The following is a 19143-nucleotide window of genomic DNA, read 5'->3' as shown; positions in this document are numbered from 1 at the left end:
CCTTCCAGGGCCCTACACCACCAACTGCACTACTGCCATCGCTCATGTCTTTCCTATGCCGCCGGGCCCCAGGGATGCCGGCTAATGGGCTGTGTCTTGTTTTCCATACTACGCTGCCGACCTCCGGGTTGTGGGCACGAAAAGCTGTGTATTATGCCTTGAACTACATAATAAAGCAGTGTTGAACTTCAAAAAAAAAAAAAAAAAAAAAGAATAGATACATTATTGTACTAGTGATAGAAGGAGAGAGCCTGAGAAAAAGACGTTGAAGAAAGAACATGTTATCACTGTTGTTGTCCTTCGGGCCCAACTCTTTGTGTCCTTGATCATCTGTAAAGTGCTCTGATACCTGTTTGGGTCATGTCCACGCTATACTAAACTTTATGTATATAAACATAGAAAGTAAGAGCATCAACTGAGGGGTCTATTCAGCAATATTGCCACCTAACCAGAGTGTGAAAAGACAATGTTGTTCCTATGTTCAGTGTGGAATACTTTGCGAATGTTGCAGTCTTCAACATGAGAAAGGAGAAAGACAATTGACCCCTGATGATACGAACAGAGGGGTGTTACATGAATGATTACACTTTCTGAGGTTACTGCAATTTTTACCTGGACTTTGAGAGGCATAGACCTCTACGCTAACTTGATTCTTTTCTAAGTGTGGCATAGGCTAACACTTACTTCTGGCCCAAGAAGACTCTTGACCGAGATACTGCAACGCTGACACCTTCCTACGTAATTTTTCCAGACTTGTACTAATTTTCCTTTATTGTAGTTATGTTATAGGTACTTATATCGCGCACGAATCACCGGGGGGCATCGCAGCGCTTCCCTCAGTCACAACTGGCGAGCGAAGTGAAAACAGGAGCAAAAATGGGATAGCTAGTATAGGTGGGCTTTAAGGTGTTTCCTAAAGACATGGTAGGATGGAATGCCTCGCAGGGTCACAGGCAGACTATTCCAATATTTGGGAGCTAAGTAGGAGAAGGCCCTGCCCCCTGACCTGCTGCGCTTAATGCGTGGCACTTGAAGCAAATGCAGCGAGTGAGCTCTCAGAACATGGGTGGGTCGGTATCTCTCCACTTTCTTTTGCAAATACACTGGACCTAAGCCCTGAAGCGCAGAGAAGGTCAGACAGCAGACCTTAAAGAAAGACCTTTGTTTAATTGGTAACCAGTGAAGGGATTTCAGCAGGGGCAGTGATGGTGTGCCAGCTGGTTTATTTAAAACCAGTCTGGCGGCAGTGTTCTGAATGACCTGCATCTTTCTTAGATGGGATACTCCGACCTCGGCTAGCAGGGCATTGCCATAATCTAGCCGGCTAATGATCGTTGCTTGAGTGAGCGTCCTTCGATGCGTTATAGGAATAAAGGGAAAAAATTTCCGCAGCAGCTTTAGTCTGAAATAGCAAGCCCCAGCTATAGAGGATATATGATCTTGCATTGACAGAGACTGGTCCAGTTTAATGCCCAGATTGTTCACCCTCTGAGCCGGCACTGGAGGGACGCCGAGTTGGGTGGGCCACCAGTCCGAGGACCAAGCCTCTTCCCTTGCCCAGGAACATCACTTTTGTCTTACTTGGGTTGAGCTGAAGACAGTTTTTTGCCATCCAGTTGGAGATCTCCAGCATTCCTGTACAGAAGCGACGTCTATCGGCCTCTCTATCTGGTCCACATTTAAACACCAGTTGGGTGTCTTCGGCATAAGACAGCGTTTCGAACCCCAGGGCTTCCACCACCTTAGCCAAAGGTGCCATATATATGTTAAAAAGAGTGGGGCTAAGGCAGGAGCCCTGGGGGGTGCCTTTGTGTGTTTTTGGACTGATAGGGGCCCAAGATGACAGTTTGATATCTGTCCTGGCGAAAGCTCAACAGCCACTTGAGGGCCAATCCCTGGATACTAGCCGAACTCAACCTCTCCGCGAGCCTCGTGTGGGAGATGGTATCAAAAACCACGGAGAGGTCGAGCAGGACCAGGATTGCTGATCCTCCTTTGTCCATGGTCATCCTCAAGGAGTCCGTTACGGCCAGAAGGGTAGTTTCAGTACTGAAACCCCGTCTGAACCCGGATTGTGAGCGGTCCAGAATGTTGTTGGTTTCTAGGTACCCATTTAGTTGCATGTTGGCAAACCTTTCCAGCATTTTACCCAAGAGGGGGAGCAGGGAGATAGGGCGATAATTGCCCAAATCCAGCGGATTGGCCGAGGGCTTCTTGAGAATTGGACGGACAAAAGCTTCCTTCCATGCGGTTGGAACCACGCCTTCGGTGATCGAAAGATTGAGAATCTTTTGGATCGAGGGGGCAAGGGAATTTGCCAAAAGTGCCATAACTTTAGGGGGACAGGGGTCAGTCGGGGAACCCGATTACGCCGTCTCCAAGGCTCTGTGAACCTCCATCAGGGGGATAGATGTAAAGTGCTCCAGGCGACACTCCACCTGAACAGCGCGACCTCCCAACCCACATTCCAATGAGCAGGCATCCTGTTCACAGGATGGAAAGTTGGCATATATTCTTTCAATTTTTTGTTTTAAAAAAACGGCCAGAGAGTCACATAACTCTTGGGTTTCAGTTAACGGTTGTTTGCAGGCTACGGGGGTAGTAAAACCTTTAACAATCTCAAACAATGCTTTAGAAGAGTTGTCTGCCCTTTCAATTTGTGTCACGATGTATTGACATCTGGCTGCCTTCAGATTCTGGTGGTAGGAGACCAGAGCCGATTTAAAAGACGCCCTGGACTGAGCGGACTTACGCCGACGCCACTGTCTCTCCAACCTTTTGCAGGAGGATTTCTCCTGTCTAAGCTCCCTCGAATACCAAGGGGCTGAGTGGCGGTCCCGGGTGGATCTGGCCCCTGGCCGCACTGGTACAGTTGAGTCCAAACCACAATTCAGACCAGCCCTAAAATCAGCCAGCGCCCTTGACACATCCGGATCCCTCAGCATGGGCAACGCCTTGAATTCTGTATCAGAAGCTTGCACGAGCAGCTTGTTCCATTGACGCTGGACTGTTTTCCCGCACCCTCTGGACTGATCTGGCGGTGTCGGTGAGCTACAGGCCACCGTAAATTTAATCAGCGCGTGGTCCGTCCAGATGAGGGGCGCCGGTGGGTCAAAACTGAGGTGACCTATATTCGTGAAGACTAGGTCCAAAGTGTGGCCCCCACTGTGCGTGGGTCCCAGAACTCTGTGAGAGCCCTAATTGCTCCAGATCCATAAGACGTTTTCTCACTTCCGGGGTGGAGGATAATTCTCCATGGAAGTTAAAATCCCCCAATAGTAGAAAGTTATTCGCTGCCAGGACGTTTGTAGCTATCAGGTCCACCAGTTTGTCCGCAAAGTCTCCTTTCAGACCCGGGGGACGATAGACTAAAGCCCCTGTCCAGCTCTCAGAGGGGGAGAAGTTGGCTTTAAAGATACCTACTTCCATACCATCGTCAGTATGGGTGCTAAGCCAGGCGGCTTTAATGTAGCTTTTACAGACTATGGCTAAACCCCCCCGTAGTTCACTGAACTTTCAGATCCTTTAGGTTTCTAAAACCATCCTTTTAGTTTGGACTTTACCTTAGGTGATTTACGTTTAGCAATGCATTAACAAGAAACTCTGAGACTCTTCTCTAAGCATAAAATACTTTTGTTACTCTTTTGTATTGATGTGACTGAACTCCTTGTCTGCTTGATGCTGGTCTGCCTAAACATTTTAGGGAGTTGGCTTCCCAGTTGTTATTCTGTATTTTTACAGCATGGTATTGAGTTGTATACCTTAACTTGATTGTTAACTTATAACAGCCTTCTTAAACATAGCTACTGTCTCCTGGTCCTTAGTGTGTAGCTAAGTGGGTAGTACTGTTAATTAAAACTTTGATTGATGTCATGTTAACTCCCATCACCTCCAGTCAGGGAGAAAAGGTCTATCGGAAGACTAATGGTAAGAGGGTTGGCCCAACACGCTACATCACTACACTGGTATAATGTGCCGCACCTTCCTATGCGTTGTAACACATGGTAATAGATATAATGGTATAACCATGTAACTGTCAATACAGTAAATTCTGTGTTTATTTACAGCCATACCCATTGTTTATTATGTGGCCTCTTCCCAGGCATTCTAGGGATATACCCACACAGCTTTCAGGGTGGTCGGACTTTAGTTTCCCCCTTCCCTTATAGATAGCTAATGAGTTCATATCACCAAAGATGCAGTGATCCGTTTCTGTGGTTCAGTTTAACTACATAATGAATTCTTCAATTTTTAGCCCTGGTGCGCTTCAGGTGTGACCATTGCATCAATGGACCTGTATACAAAGATCTGAAAAAGAAAATCAGAAAACTAAAGCATTGTGTTGATGACAGAGTCCGCTAGTCCCTTATTCTCTCTGGATATCCACATAGATGTTGACATTTTGTATTGCAAGACATAATATAAAATAAGAAATGATTAATGCATTATGAAACTGTGTTTAATGGTATGGTTTTCCAATAGGCATACTATATTCATGAGGTGGGCCACGAAGGAAAGATACATGGATATGGGAGACAGAGTAGTTAGTGCAATAGATGTACAATAGGGTGATGATGCCCCCTTCACCTCACTCAGGTGCTCAGGTTTCGCTACACCACAGACCAGACCAGATGTAATGCCCATGACTCTAGACCAGAAAGACACAGATGACAGAAAAACAGAATAGCAACCAACAAAGACCACAAACTCAGCAAGACAGCCTCGACCAAGACCACCCGTTGAGGAAGGCCCAGAAAAATGCCAAAGCAAACGGAGCTCCAGACTAGTGACTGAGAACTTAAGGCACATAAGGAATCCCATGACAATGTGCCAGATGTATCCGAGAAATGACCACCATCAGAAGGACCATCTAGACGACAGAAGAGTCAGAGAAACCGAGCAAAGGGCCAAAAGTGCAAGCTTGTTAAACACAAACCACAAATGGGAGACCAAAGTGAGGAACAAGAACCCTCCTACCAGGATTCTGCAACAGAAAGTGCCAAAGGTTGACAGCACTGAAAGAGTAAACTCTTTGAAAGGGACAGAAGCAGGTCACAGAACAACAGATGTCTATGACATATGCAGAGAGCCAATGGTAGTGCTCACAAATTTTCAAGATTGCAGACCCAAAGAAAGACTGCAATCCAAAAGTGAGTAAGTCAAACTCACAATAGTCTTGACACTGAAAGGTATGGAAGCAGCCGCATCATCGCTGGGCACAAGTGCTAACTTCAGCCTAGATTAATAGCCATAAATGTTACAGCCAACCTGAAGAGACGTTTTTTTTACTTGAAATCGAAACCCAGAGTAGGCCCACTTGCTGTAGAACAAAACCATAACAGCTAAGGACAGTCCACCTTTTATCTCTTCACTTTTTTGACACCATACTGAAACTTTTTTTCCGACTGTACTAAAACAGTCTGCCCATTTCTATCACAATGTATTGATTATTGTAATTATGTGTGCATCACAAATTCACCCTCACAGAATTTAGTGTCGCCTCATGCTTCCTGAGTATCAGTAAAAACGTCTAATTACGAGTAACCTACCATTTTGAATATGCATACATATGTCCACTGTTTTACCATGTAATGTAGTTAAGCATTGTTTGCAAATGAAAAGGTAAATTTGACTCTTCTTTTTCTAGAAATGCAAAACTCAAAATAAAACCAATTGAACTACTTTTATTATGTATAAACCCATGTTCTTCTTCAATAAAATGGCACTGAGGGCAGACTCCATTCTCTGTTTTCTTATCTTTCATAAGTGCCACATATCAACAGCACAAAAACATCTGTTGCCCACATAAAATATTAATTATAAAACTAACATCAAATTAAACATGGCAACATGGGGATTTTAGACATCCCAGATCAATGTGAAAGCAAGGCTCCCACTAACTTAATGGAGAGAGTAGTGCCAACTGCATGCATGAGTACTGAGGCAACCGATTATGAATGATAGTAAATACAGTTACTCACTTTACTATGCTTTGAGCATTTCCAGGCACTATCGGACAAGACAAGAAATGTTTTGGTCCTACGAGTGCCTCAGGTGTGCCCAAGCGTGATAAGCAGGCGTTCAGCTGATGCCAGACGGAGCAGACCCAATCAATGCTCTTACATACTGGATCACACAGTGGGGGCGTTTTACCTTTGAACTATAAAAGAAAAGAAAGACACATATGATTTATTATTTTATGTATTGATTACACCTACAGAAACTAAATAAACCATAAAAAGAGAAATCAAACGATTGGTAAATCCTTGTACTTCAATGAAAATGAACAATGAAGGAAATGAACAATGAAGGAAAGATCCTTTACAAACCACACTATTTTTAATAAAGGTTTTTGGTTCAAGGGCTGAAAATGAAAGGAACCCACTCACTTGTTGAACTAGTATGATATAATCTATCAAGACTGTGAAACATTAACTTTACTAAAAACTGTTTATTACAAGGGCGGACAAATGATTTAAATAATATAAATCTACTCATCCATTTCAAGATGAATATATTTACCACAGTGGAAAACTTATTATGAGAATGTATCTGATCACTGTATACAAACTATATTCCCATGAAAGGTATATATGATATTAAGACCCAATAAATTGTAATTAAAATATAAAATTAACCCCAATGTACCCTAACATTTGGATTTGACAACTACTCATATCCCATATTTGCCAAAGAAGGAAAACATGTACTATCCTCCTGTCTTGTGAGGAATAAATAAGAAACACTGGGGGCTAGGGGACAGTAACAGGAATAAGAAGAGAGAGAATAAAAAAAATGAAGTTCAAGAATGCATGTACAGATCAGAACATACTACGAGAACAATCTGATTGATGGCAGCTTAAAACATTGGGCTGTATCATGAATAGATAGATCCGGGCACTGCCGCACACCTGTATTTATGAGCTTGCACTGTCCTAAGCTCATTCATTTAACCAGATAGTTCTTAGAGTTAATGCATTACTTTAGACAACACAGCTCAGAAACAGAAAGGTGCAAACCATGCTCACTGTTTCCAAGCTATACTGTCTGAAAACCAAGCTCGGACTTGTAGAAATATAGGGTAAAATGAATTCACTTTACATCCTGCTGACACCTAAAACATGCGCTTGGTTCTGAGCTGAGCTGGGGCAGCTGTTCATGATACGACCCAGGTAGCAGCGATCGAGAAGTCCAGTTGAGTGCAACAGAAGGAGAAACAAATACTTAACTGAACAGTTAAGAATCGTACTCTGCTTCTGGGTGTTACTTGTGAAGAGTTGAATAATAACCCAAGAAATCTCAAGTTAAAAAAAGAAGGCTGAGTTCTTTATGGGCAAAATTTAGGAAGCATTATTTCAGGTCCATTCCTGCAAAATGTAGTAATTAAATGGCCATTTTTTGACCCATTAAATTATGTGACTGTCACAAAATAGCGTCCAACAACCCATCCTTGACGAACTGTAACAAGTTCTCAAATTAAATTATACGCAGAAAAATGTATTTCCTTACTGTTCAAAATTATAACCTTATCCCTTGCAGGAGGTATCTTCCCTGATGCTCTTACATCTGGCAGATTACTCCAATTACAAAAATAAATAAATAAATAATACAGACCCAGAAAATCTACAGATGAGCAACAAGGGAGAAAGGAAGTCTAACGCTCAAAATCCCATCCTCAAAGTAAATATAAACCAAATCTCTGAGGCTATAAGATTAATTTCCAATCTCCTAACATTTTGTGAAATGTTCAAAACTCATCTGCCTTACAGAACTCCAGAGTTGATAATGATTGTTTGATATTTATGTCGATTATAGAATGCATCTAAATATGTTATAAATGTCACTAATAAAAATACATACTGCTCGCCCTAGGTATTCGCAAATAAAAAAAAGTTAACAAACTGCAAATGCAAAGTTCTCAGAGCAGCGATAGAGCTACACAAACCAATAATGTATGTACAATTATCAACAAACTCAATTCACCTCATGGGTTAAAACATAAACATTATATAAGTGGTCTCTACTATTTGGATTTAGACTTATTTAGATTGATTGATGAACACCCTTCGTTTAAGACAAATTATTTGCTACTTATTCTGATTCCTCTAAGAGAAAAATGTCTATGTTGATGATTGTATCTATACTGAGCCCTATGCCGTCATCAGTTTGTTACTTTGTTCTCTTGATATAATTTCCTAATACCTATGCCAGTCAGAAACACACATTTTACATAATTTTTGAGCTGTTGTAGTGGGTGTCACTTGTTTACTTATTTTTTTTGTACCAAAATTATCCATTGCAAGCTATTTTTTTCCCATCCCAGTAATAATCATGTAAGAACAAACACTATTGTTGTTCTTTGTAATATGCATTATCTATTTACCACACAAAAGGTGCTTAGGTTGGAAAAAGGAGTGAACAATCTTTACACTCCTAGATCATCTGCAGGTAATCTTAAAGGTCTGGATAGGCCATCTCAACCACCTGTTGTAGCATGATTCATCATTGGTGAGCTATCCACAACAAGGCAGGTAAATACCACCATAGCATACTCAACTGCTGAATGGGAGTTAAGGTAAGATACACTGGACAATGGCAGGGATCCAGGGTTGTGACAATATGTTTGGGTATTCCCTGTAGGTTATTTGTCTTTATTGACGGAGTGCCCTAGATATGATTAAAACCATATGACATGTATGTTACATGAAGTATAATAATTCATTTATATACTGTAACCTAGCAAACATGTTTCGGCCTTCTACGTTCCTGCAGGTCCTCTGCCTTCATCAGGGCTTTACTTAGTTAAGCCTCTTTCCAACCCTATATCATATTCATTCCATGCATCACACTAAGGAGTGCAAATACAGTTATTTAACTGCGAAGATGCTACTCACTAAATACCTTGTGAATAGCAAACAATCATAAACTTACACAGAAGTGTAAGGTTACCTTTGTGAATCAGGCCCTAAAATAATATGATAGATTTTAGTACACCAAGGCATGCCTACCGCTTGGACGAGGACACCTGCTTAGTCTGAGCACACTTTGAAAATATTTTTCTGAGAGTAATTTATTATCACTGCGGTCCTGGATGTAAGTTAAGCCTGAATTCCAGTAGCAAGATTGACTGTAGTAAAAATGCTTTGATTTGGAGAGCAAAAGGACGTGGAGGTAATTCGATGATAAAATGTAAACAGATTGTGGGAGGTTTACAACTACATTTACTCAACTTATAGTATATAATCGAAAATAGAAGGTAAGATCCAGAAATCCTGAGACTGGACATATATCCCAAATACTTTGTGGAGGAAAAGTTTGCTCAAGGCTCTGGACCTCCCCAGCCTCTAGAGAACAATAGTGATAAAAAGGTTTGTGAGCATGTATTCCTCCTTTTCCAATGTTTCAATTTGCTCCCATCAATGGGTAGATTGTAATTGATTCAGTAAGATACAGCAATAACAATTTAGGTTGAGGGAACAAGATTCCTTTTATTGATGGATTTCCACTAAGTTTCCTCCATTTTCACTCATTTGTCAGATATTTAATATACAGATTTTTAGAGTCATGAAAACAGAACAGCCGACACGTGTAACGCTGAGGATTTATCCGGTGACATGCAGGATGTTGACGACTGCCTCTAAAACTTGTTCCACTGCTGATGATGTCTGCCATAATAAGTGAAAATGAAATAATTAATTGCGATATTCTTGCTGCCTTGAAAGAACGAAAATAGCCTTGAGAAAGCCCTGGCTTTACTCGCCATACAGGATGAAACACGTGGCGGCTGTTCTGTTTTCCTGACTCTAAAAATCTGTATAATAAATATCTGACAAATGAGTGAAAATGGAGGAATCAATTACAATCTACCCATTGATGGGAGCAAATTGAAACATTGGAAAAGGAGGAATACATGCTCACAAACCTTTTTATCAACTTATAGTATAGTATTATTTAAACATGCTTGTGAATATTCCAAAGAACTCCAGAGGCTACTTTATGATTTTAATCAATAATGAAAGAAAAAATATTTTGTGGGGAAAATGTACCCTTGAAAGTTCGACGCAGCAATGTGTACTATTACAAAAAATGATCAAAATGTTGATGGGATCATATTTGTAGTGCTTTAGGGTGGACTTTCCTGTCACTTGCCAAATTATCCCTTTGATAGAACCTTTTAACCCTCACACTTTTTTATTTCCTTTAAAATTATAAGAAAACAGCACAAACTGTCAAATAGCATGGTAATTAGGACAACACATTCCAAACAAGTACGCATACTGTATCCAGGAACCACACACATACGCTGATGGCAAAAGGCAGAGTTCACCAGGCTAACGAGCCTGCTCTGACTTTAATTAGCATGACGTGCCAGCCCCCTGCCTCGAACTGCAGCTGCTGATTCATCGCTGTGTTAAAATTATCCCATTCCCCTGGCTCCGAATATGTGTCTATTAATAACCTCACCAGCCCAGCGGCTTACCTTGTGTATAGCTTTCCTTCTTAAAAACCGTTTTAACAAGCCATGAATTGGCTCGCCGTCCCATCTCAGCTGAACCCACCGGAAGTGTTGTTGCACCAGTAAATCCGACCCCTGAAGCCGTGTCTTCGCGATGGTTCCCATCAGGTAGCAGTTCTCGTGGAAGTAGTACGCGTCCGAAGATCCGTTTGCTGAAAAGAGGACGAGGAACAGGCAATGAGGTCCCCAGACTGGTATTATCGGTATATATACCTCTGTGCACGAGACTACCTCTGTAGACGAGGACCGTCTCGTGTCACAGTAAGGAGACAAAACATTGTATTTCTATTTTTCCCCAAAATACTTTTACGCCAAATACATTTAACTCGACGAGAAACTTTACTTGCACCCATTTTCATGTAGAAAGTGTTATTCAGTTTTTTGTTACATGTGCATTGTGTTTTTATTAAAGCCATAAAACGATGGGGTGTGCAAATTCGGCATGTTCTTTTTTTTTTGGGGGGGGGGGGGGGGGGCACAAACAAATTGCTGATATGAGTGATATTTTTTTGTGTAGACATACCTTGCATAAAAAAGTCAAACAAAATACCAGCATAAAACTATTTTAAGTTAAAAAAAAAAGTTTCTGCCTAAAACAAGTCTCCGAGAAGCAAGACTTGCGCAAATTGAATATTTCATGAATTTTGTTTTAACAGATAAAAATTGTATCCAGGCCTAGTACAATCTATGCAATGCAAAATTGGGTCGAAAAAGCAAACCGATGCATTCCCATTAAATGTCTGCAAAACGTCTTGGCCCCTCTTATCCAATTAAAGAAATGTAATGCAGCTAAAGCCTAAGTGCCAGCAAGCTGCATACTACAACCATCTGTCTTCAATTTCAAGACCACTTATGCTCTAACAAGCATTGCTCCAAGTATAATAAATAAACATTGCTCTACCCCACCATGTCCTTTTCGGTTTTCATTTTTCAAAATAAGATCGTAAGTTATACAGCATTAGTTATTACTAGAGTTATATGGAAAAATTACGTGCAATTCAGAACTTGAATTTGAGTCTATATTTTAACACAAAATACTTCCATGCATCCAAAATGGACATGAGTACGCATTTAATGCTAAAAAATTGTGCAAAACCCACAAGCAAACAGGAACTTCTCATGTTTTGGGAGTTTTGAGCACATGGCTTACAACTATTCAGTGTTTTATAAAAGAGCCAATTGTGCAAATTTAGGTAAAAAGCGTACAACAAAACTTCTGAAATTATGTGAGCTTATGCTTGCATAGCAGAAACTTCACCGGGCCCAATTATTACTTGCAAGGTGTACATATTCCATTGTAGCTTTAATTGTTTGAACTACAACTGTTTTAAATAGTTTTGTAATGACCCTAACTCTCGTCTTTCTTAAAAGGGTAAAGAAATAAACCAGTGAAAGAAGTTTTCATGAAAGGGTAAAGAAATAAACCAGTGACAGAAGATTATAACCACACAATAAAAAAAAATATGTTGTAGAGGTACCAGCTTCTAGAAGGTATGTAATTTCTTCACTTTGCAGAGAGTGGTTGTACACTCAATCTGTATGGTCAATGAAATGTCACAAAACTGGTGATGTCACATATGTGCAATGTTGACGGGGATTGTGTTTATGTCTGTACCATTGTGTATCTTTGTTACAATATATGTGTGTGACATTGGTGTAGCATGGGGGGGGCAGGCAGTCCGCCCCTTGCGGCATGGGTTTTGGGGGTGGCGGCTCCCCCTCGCTCTTCAACGTTGCCAAGACCGCCACGGGCAGCAAAGTGGCTACCTACGCCAATGGTGGGTGACCCTCCATATGTGTCTGGTCCTTAATGGCAACCTGCAGGGACAGTCATATTCCTTCCCTTTCTAAGGGGAAAGGCAGATTTCTGACTGTAGACAGACCTTCAGTATTTTCAGCAAGAAATGCATACATCAGGCGATTATCCCCTCACGTCTGAGAGACTGGTTGTCATGCAGACACCATCCCTGGTCACACAGCAGTCCTTTGAGCATCCTGCACAGCATATCACTCCTTGGTCATTAAGAACTTGGAAATAGAACAAAGTGGATTGGTTTGGATCCCACTTTTATATTCATTTTCCAGATGAGGGATTTGGATCCACTGTCCGAAGTGGCAGAACTAGTTTGCGTTTCAAATACCATTTTTAGGTTGCTTCTCAGACACAGCCTTTGTGCAAGATGATAACTTACACAACAGGCAGCAGCGACGCTGGCTCGAAGCTGGAGTATTGAAAATAAGGACATACTGACGTGTGAGATCTCTGCACCTGGCTGTCACCCATCAGCCTTTCTGAAGGAGTAATCAGGGACAAACAAAAGGGCAGGCCTCTCTCACATTACACAATAGAAAATGTCTCACTAGCATTCACCAAATGGAATAATCAGAAAGAACTAAGCAGCAGCCTTTTGCTAATGGGGACCTCATTGAATTGAGTGTACCTCTTTATCCAGCTTCCCTAGCTTCAGTGTCTTGATATCAACCCTCCTGCCACACGAATGCACTCAATACACTTCCACTGTCCAGGGAAACTGTATCCACCTCCATCTTGTACCAGGCATACACAGAAGCCATCCAAATGTATCCCACTGGTTCAAGTACTTAGACTCAGACCACCACAGAATCCTAACACCACACGTGCTGAACATTCACAGCACTTCCATGCACTCAACTCACACATGGAATATCACTGCGAGGGTCTCAGTTTCACATAAACGCAGAACTGTATATGAGTGGCCAGTGGTCTATGTTGACACAGGAAAAAATGTATGGTTATATTACTGATTTACCCAAACTTAGTACGATGCCAACACTTTATGTGACTTATCTAGGGCACGGACAGTAGTCCTATGCCTGCTATGAGGGCATGCTTGTTGTGCATCCTGGTCACCAAAAGGCTTCTGGACCTATTAGAGCATGGGGCAGGTCTATTCCTATGCGTATATGTTAGATAGCATGATAGGATGGCCAAGCAAAAAGTCAGAATATAGATTTGATATGCATTCTGGCGCTCAGGTAAAGGGTACACACTTATTTATCATTCCCTTTGCAACACGAGTATCAGGGCAAAGGCACACGTGCACAGCTCAACCAATCAGTGCACTAAAAAAAGATGAGTTTCCACCTACTCTTAAGCTCATCCAGCTCATCATAATAGCTGAGCTTTACGGAGAGCATTTCGCAACTTGGCTCACAGAACTTGGAGCATTTCACAATGAAAATAATTCTCTACATGATGGGACATCATTCAACCCTTGACCAGAGTTGTGGGGGACCTCTATGATGTGTATATTTTAATTCTTACCATTCAGTGCACTAGCCCTTCTAGGCAGAGGGCCATGAAGACCAAAGTAAGGGTGCAGTACTTCACATGTTTAATGAAAGGGAGCAAGTCTAGTCGGCGCACTGTTGGAGTGATGCGATATTACTGATTATAGCTGCTACCAAACTAGGCTTCAAAAATTAGAATTTTCTGAAACGGATTTAAGATCTTCTTGGGAGTGCTTACAAACAGACAGCTAAGATCCTATTATAGAATTGGGTAAAGTTGCTCTTCATTCTTTGGCAAATATGGCCCTTGCATTGACAGTCGACGAACACGATGGCCACATTTCTTAGATACATAGTTCACATTTGACACCCTCATCAGCCAACTTTTATGAATTTCACTCAATGTTTTTATGGTGGAAAGAGAGCTCACCATAAACAATTCAGTCTTAGTGGCTTTGAGCGAGGGACAGCTTTCTCGCATGGCCAGTATCTGCTTCATCAAGGTATATAAAGCTTTTGAATCTGGAAGTAGCACCTGGGTGTTACCAGTGTAGATGTGATATCCTACACCAAGTTTCTAATAAGTGATGTAGATAGCTTCATATCGTAATTAAAATGTGTGGCACTGCATATGCAGATTCCACCACCCGACCTGATATGTTCTGCCGGAAAGTGGTGACTTGAAATACTCAAAAGTTCCAGAAGATAACCCAGCTATTTATTGCAACTGGTTACATAGAATACGAGGGTCTCCGGCATAAAATGAGGTTCCCTGGGGAATGCTGTTCTCCTCTTTAACTACGAGCTATAACAACCTCTGTATCATATCCATTATTACAATTCTATACTGCAGTGATCCCTAAAACTTGATTACGAATCTCCCAACATATTGTTGGACTCTGGGTACAGAGTTAACATATTTGTATCGATATTTTAAAGGAATTAATGAGGTAAGAAAAGCCCAGTTCAAGTCCAGCAACAACCTTGGAATACAAAAGAGCAGAATCTTACTAGGAAGCTAGCTTCCTGGTCTAGTACCTTATGTGGTTCCTTAATGGGGTACCTGTATGGTTTAGGGAGCCAAGTTGTCAGTAAAAACATTAGACTCTGGGAGTATTCACCCAGCTCCCTCTTAACCTTGGGAGCATGTCATACTCAGTCTTGTAGGCGGAATAGTCCCTTTAAGCACCATTTAACATTTCCCCATCTTATTAGGTGCAGGCACAGCTGTAAATCGTTTCACTCTCTTCAGTTCAGGTGCAACAGCTCACATAGGATGCGCAGCTTCTATCTCTATTTCCCATTCCAGCATTACGGCTCGGTGAGACAATTAGCTGAAAAGCAAAACAAGAAATAGCTAATGGTGCAGGGTTTGTTCATCTGCGAAGTGAAACTAGCTATAAAAGAAAAGACACCCAAATGTACTCCAGAGGGGAAACAGAGATGCAGGCAGCTTTCTAGTCCTAACTGCTTCAGCTTTCCAGTTTATACGAACTGCTGCAAGCTAGAAATCACAGCCTGCAGTTTACCTTTCTTTGGAGTGTTTTAGACAGATCTCACATCTGGCAAAACGATTGGACTGGGATGTAGCACTGAGTGATCAATCATGGCTAAGATTAATTCAAGCATTCCTTCTATTACCTTGTTTTCAGTTGCAGTTGGCGGCCTAAATGCAACCGGTCTGCCCAGACAGGAGTCACATGCTCACTGTACCAAAGGACTCCAACTATACCTCATGAGGCCTAAACCGCTCACTGAAACCGTTCCAGTGTGTTATCGTCTGAAAGGGGCAAGGCCTGGCAGCTTGGGCTGGACTGTTCCTATTAGAGCAAGAACAAAACTGATTTTAAATAGCTGGTTTCAGAGAGTGCATAGTGGCTAAAAACAACAGACTGGGATGTGACTCTGAATGATCGCCCTTGGCTGAGATTAATTCAGTATTCCTTCCATCACCTTGTGGTTTGTTACATTAGAGAAGCATGCAGGGATGTCTGGTTTCATGTTGAGACACTGTGGAAGGCCAGCTATTACAGATAAAGAGCAATGGGTGCATTGCACACATGACCTTCATATGTATTCTTTGGTGGACTGGGTGCCAATGGACAGAAAAATGTAGTGTTGTGCTCCTGCTTTTTAAGATTAATGCTCACCCTGATTACCCGGTGACGTTGCCTTTACCATTTTGGATCGGTCTTGAATAGACAGCAGTGGATGATGAAACAATCCAACCTAGGTTTAACAGAATATTTTGTAAGTTTGCTTTTGGTTTACAGAAGCAACTGACACTTGGTTCTTAGCAGCAACAGTGGAGGTCTGTGCCTTTGACACTCTGAATAATAAAGAACAGTTTTGCATCAAATAGGAGACTGTGCATTTGCAATGAAGCTTGGACCAGAAAGGAGCCATGCAAAAGGCAGATCATTATTCGGAATGCCTTGCAAAATAAATGCATCTGTTTTCTCTCACTTGAAGCAGAAAACATTTTCCTTTTTTCAAACACATATGACCTGCCTTCCATCTTGGCAGTCTCAAAGGTATTCCCATTATCTTCGGTAAAAGAGCATTTGGGGGTTCTAATGGAAGGTCTTGCCATCTATGGCTCAAGATCTGATCTTTGAACTAGTTCAGCGTTCTTTCAAACTTAAAGATTGCAAAATGTGATCCAGTCTTGAAAATGTGATTAGAGGAATTGCTGGAGCTCAGAATAGGTAACTGCAAACACAACAATGATGGACAGAATGTGGATCAATGTCACACATTCACCCCAGTCCAAAGATCTGGGCCCAAATCCATCGTTTTTCCACTCCACACCACCCTGGGTTAGACAATGGCAATATGCAAATCAGCGCTGACCCTGTGCCCCATGGGAACAGTCCAGTCCGAACTACAAAAGCCATGTCCTTCCCAGAACGGAAACAAGCATCCGAGGACCGGCCCGGTTTCGAGGTAACACCTCTCATCAGCCCGGCTAGCTTGATTCCAGTGGTGTGGAGTAACTGGGACTCACGAGCTCAGAATAGGGCAGCTATTGTAAGTTTTTGTTCACTACCAATTTTGGCTGCATAGTTGATGGTGAGGGTTTGGGAGGGGACTCATTCTCAGTATATTGTATATGGTTTGAAAATTTGAAGTTTGAGAAACGTTTCATGTTTTAGTGTTGATGCCTATAATGGTACCCAGTTTTTCTGTGAATATCGAGTCACTGGATGAATTTTGTGTGACCTCTCAAATCTATGAGTGAGAATTTGTGCCTTCTATAGATTGCTATATCTATGAAGTGAACTCCCAAAATCGGTCACAATAACCTTTTCAATTGAAGGCAACCTGTTTGTTCAATAAAAAGCACCTCCTGAAAACTTTCCATCACTCCTTGGACCAAAATTCTTTGACTATTCAACCATCTTTTTTTTATAGGTTTGAAAAAATAGGCAAGACATTTGTGCAGGCAACTCAATTACTCCTAAGAAAGAAGTGATATGCCTTTAGATAGTCTAATGGCGTCTGCAATTACAGCCAAGGGAACCCTACGACATTCTCTTCCAAAGTTAGCTTTAGCTCTATAAAACCTGGTGTTGTGTGTATACAAAATATTATATTCTGTAACCCCCAACTGTCTTTACTGTATTGCGTACATATTCAGGTATATCATGATTATGTTTATCATTTCATAGTAGTGTACTTTTCATTCATAATTATTCAATTGATTATATAGTGCTTTGTTGTACATAGTTTCTCTGACAATATGTCAGTGTCATAACCCTTTCTTACTCTGTTCATGCAAACACACTATTCTATTCGAGGAAGACAGGCATTCTTTCACTCCAAGTTTGATCATTGCGTCAAGGATGTCTGGCTTAACAGACTAAAAATGACTGTTGGCCATGCTAGACAAAACGATACAAAAGGGGATAATGGACGGAGCGTTTGAGCAAATCAAACACTCACTCCCAGTCAACTGATCTGGGTTTAATCCATCACCATTCTTTAGCTCACTAAGCCACCCCAGTTCAGACATGGCCATATGCAAATCAGTCTGACCCTGTGCCTCATGGCAACAGTCCATCACCTGTTGTTTTTGCATTTGTCACCCCGAGTGGGACGGGTATGCTCAGACGTGAGTCCCGTGCTCTCCAGGCCACTGGAATCAAGCTATCCAGGCTGATGAGGGCTGAAAGCCCGAAACCAGTCCTTGGATGCTTGTTTCCAGTCCAGGGAGGACCTGGCTTGGCAGTTCGGGCTGGACTGTTCCCATGGGGCACAGGGTTAAGACTGATTTGCATATGGCTGGGTTCAAACTGGAATGGCATGGTGAGCAAAACAACGATGGATTTAGGCCCAGATCTCTGTACTGGGTTGAATGTATGACATTGTTCTGCATTCTCTCCATCACCTTTTGTTTTTGCATTTGTCACCCCGAGTGGGACGGGTATGCTCAGACGCGAGTCTCGTGCTCTCCAGGCTGATGAGGGCCGAAAGCCCGAAACCGGTCCTTGGATGCTAGTTTCCTGTCTAGCGAGGACCTGGCTTGGCAGTTCGGGCTGGACTGTTCCCATGGGGCACAGGGTCAAGACTGATTTGCATATGGCTGGGTTCAAACTGGAATGGCATGGAGAGCAACAAAACGATGTACTGGGGTGAATATGACATTGTTCTGCATTCTGTCCATTGCCTGTTGTTTTTGCAGCTATCAATACAATGGCATCTTCTATGATGGCAAGAAGACCATTGGTACATCAGGTACAGTGGCACCAGGGCTCAGAGACCCGAATGTCCACTATACCATGATTATTGCTGTATTTTCTAGTACAAATGAACGCCAATGGGATTATTAGATTTACTGATATGAAACGCTTGGGGTGGTTGTGCTCGTCTTGGGGGTTGTAGAGTATTTTGCAAACAGATGAATTTTATGCTTGGGTTATTTCTTGGCACGCTTCTAATGTTTCTTGGCACATGTTCTTTTGAAGCATATGTATGCGGTAAAACCCACCCACTTAAATCTGTTAAAAAAAAATTCTTAATAGGAAGAACCTCTCCAACACCACACACATTCCCCTTAATAATTTTGGGCATGTGCGCTTTGCTCTCTCGCAAATTACACTCTGGTCAAAGATTACCGCCTCACCACTTATAAAATCCACCAGCCGCCACTGCTCATGGGTACTCCCACATGCATGATTGGGAAGGCTCTGGATGCAGGGGGCCCCCAAAGTCTGATTCCGACTGCCAATTCAAGTCGGATGGCACGATTCAGAAAGGCTGTCCAAATGGCGCATCGTACTTGGTCATTGGGAAACAAGGCCTGTAGAGACTTATGATTCTGCTCTGTATGGCTCGGTCATTCCAAATGCCGTCAG

General features: G+C 42.0%; 1 protein-coding gene across 4 annotated transcripts in view; it reads right to left on the bottom strand.

Moving 5' to 3' along the window:
- CTTNBP2 (cortactin binding protein 2) overlaps nucleotides 1-19143 on the bottom strand; it is a 671065-nt gene that overhangs the window by 105841 nt on the left and 546081 nt on the right. For all 4 annotated transcript variants that reach the window (XR_013606931.1, XM_078674334.1, XM_078674335.1 and 1 more), the window contains 2 exons: nucleotides 10481-10668; nucleotides 5982-6160 (listed from right to left, as the gene is read on the bottom strand). Coding sequence is in view for 3 of the 4 variants with exons in the window: in XM_078674334.1 (XP_078530460.1) it covers nucleotides 5982-6160; nucleotides 10481-10668 (367 nt within the window). In the remaining variant the exon portion in view is untranslated. The remainder of the gene's footprint in view (nucleotides 1-5981; nucleotides 6161-10480; nucleotides 10669-19143) is intronic.

Source organism: Lissotriton helveticus, chromosome 1_1, assembly GCF_964261635.1.
Source record: "Lissotriton helveticus chromosome 1_1, aLisHel1.1, whole genome shotgun sequence".
Lineage (NCBI taxonomy): Eukaryota > Metazoa > Chordata > Amphibia > Caudata > Salamandridae > Lissotriton > Lissotriton helveticus.
This window is presented reverse-complemented; position numbering and strand designations above follow the sequence as displayed.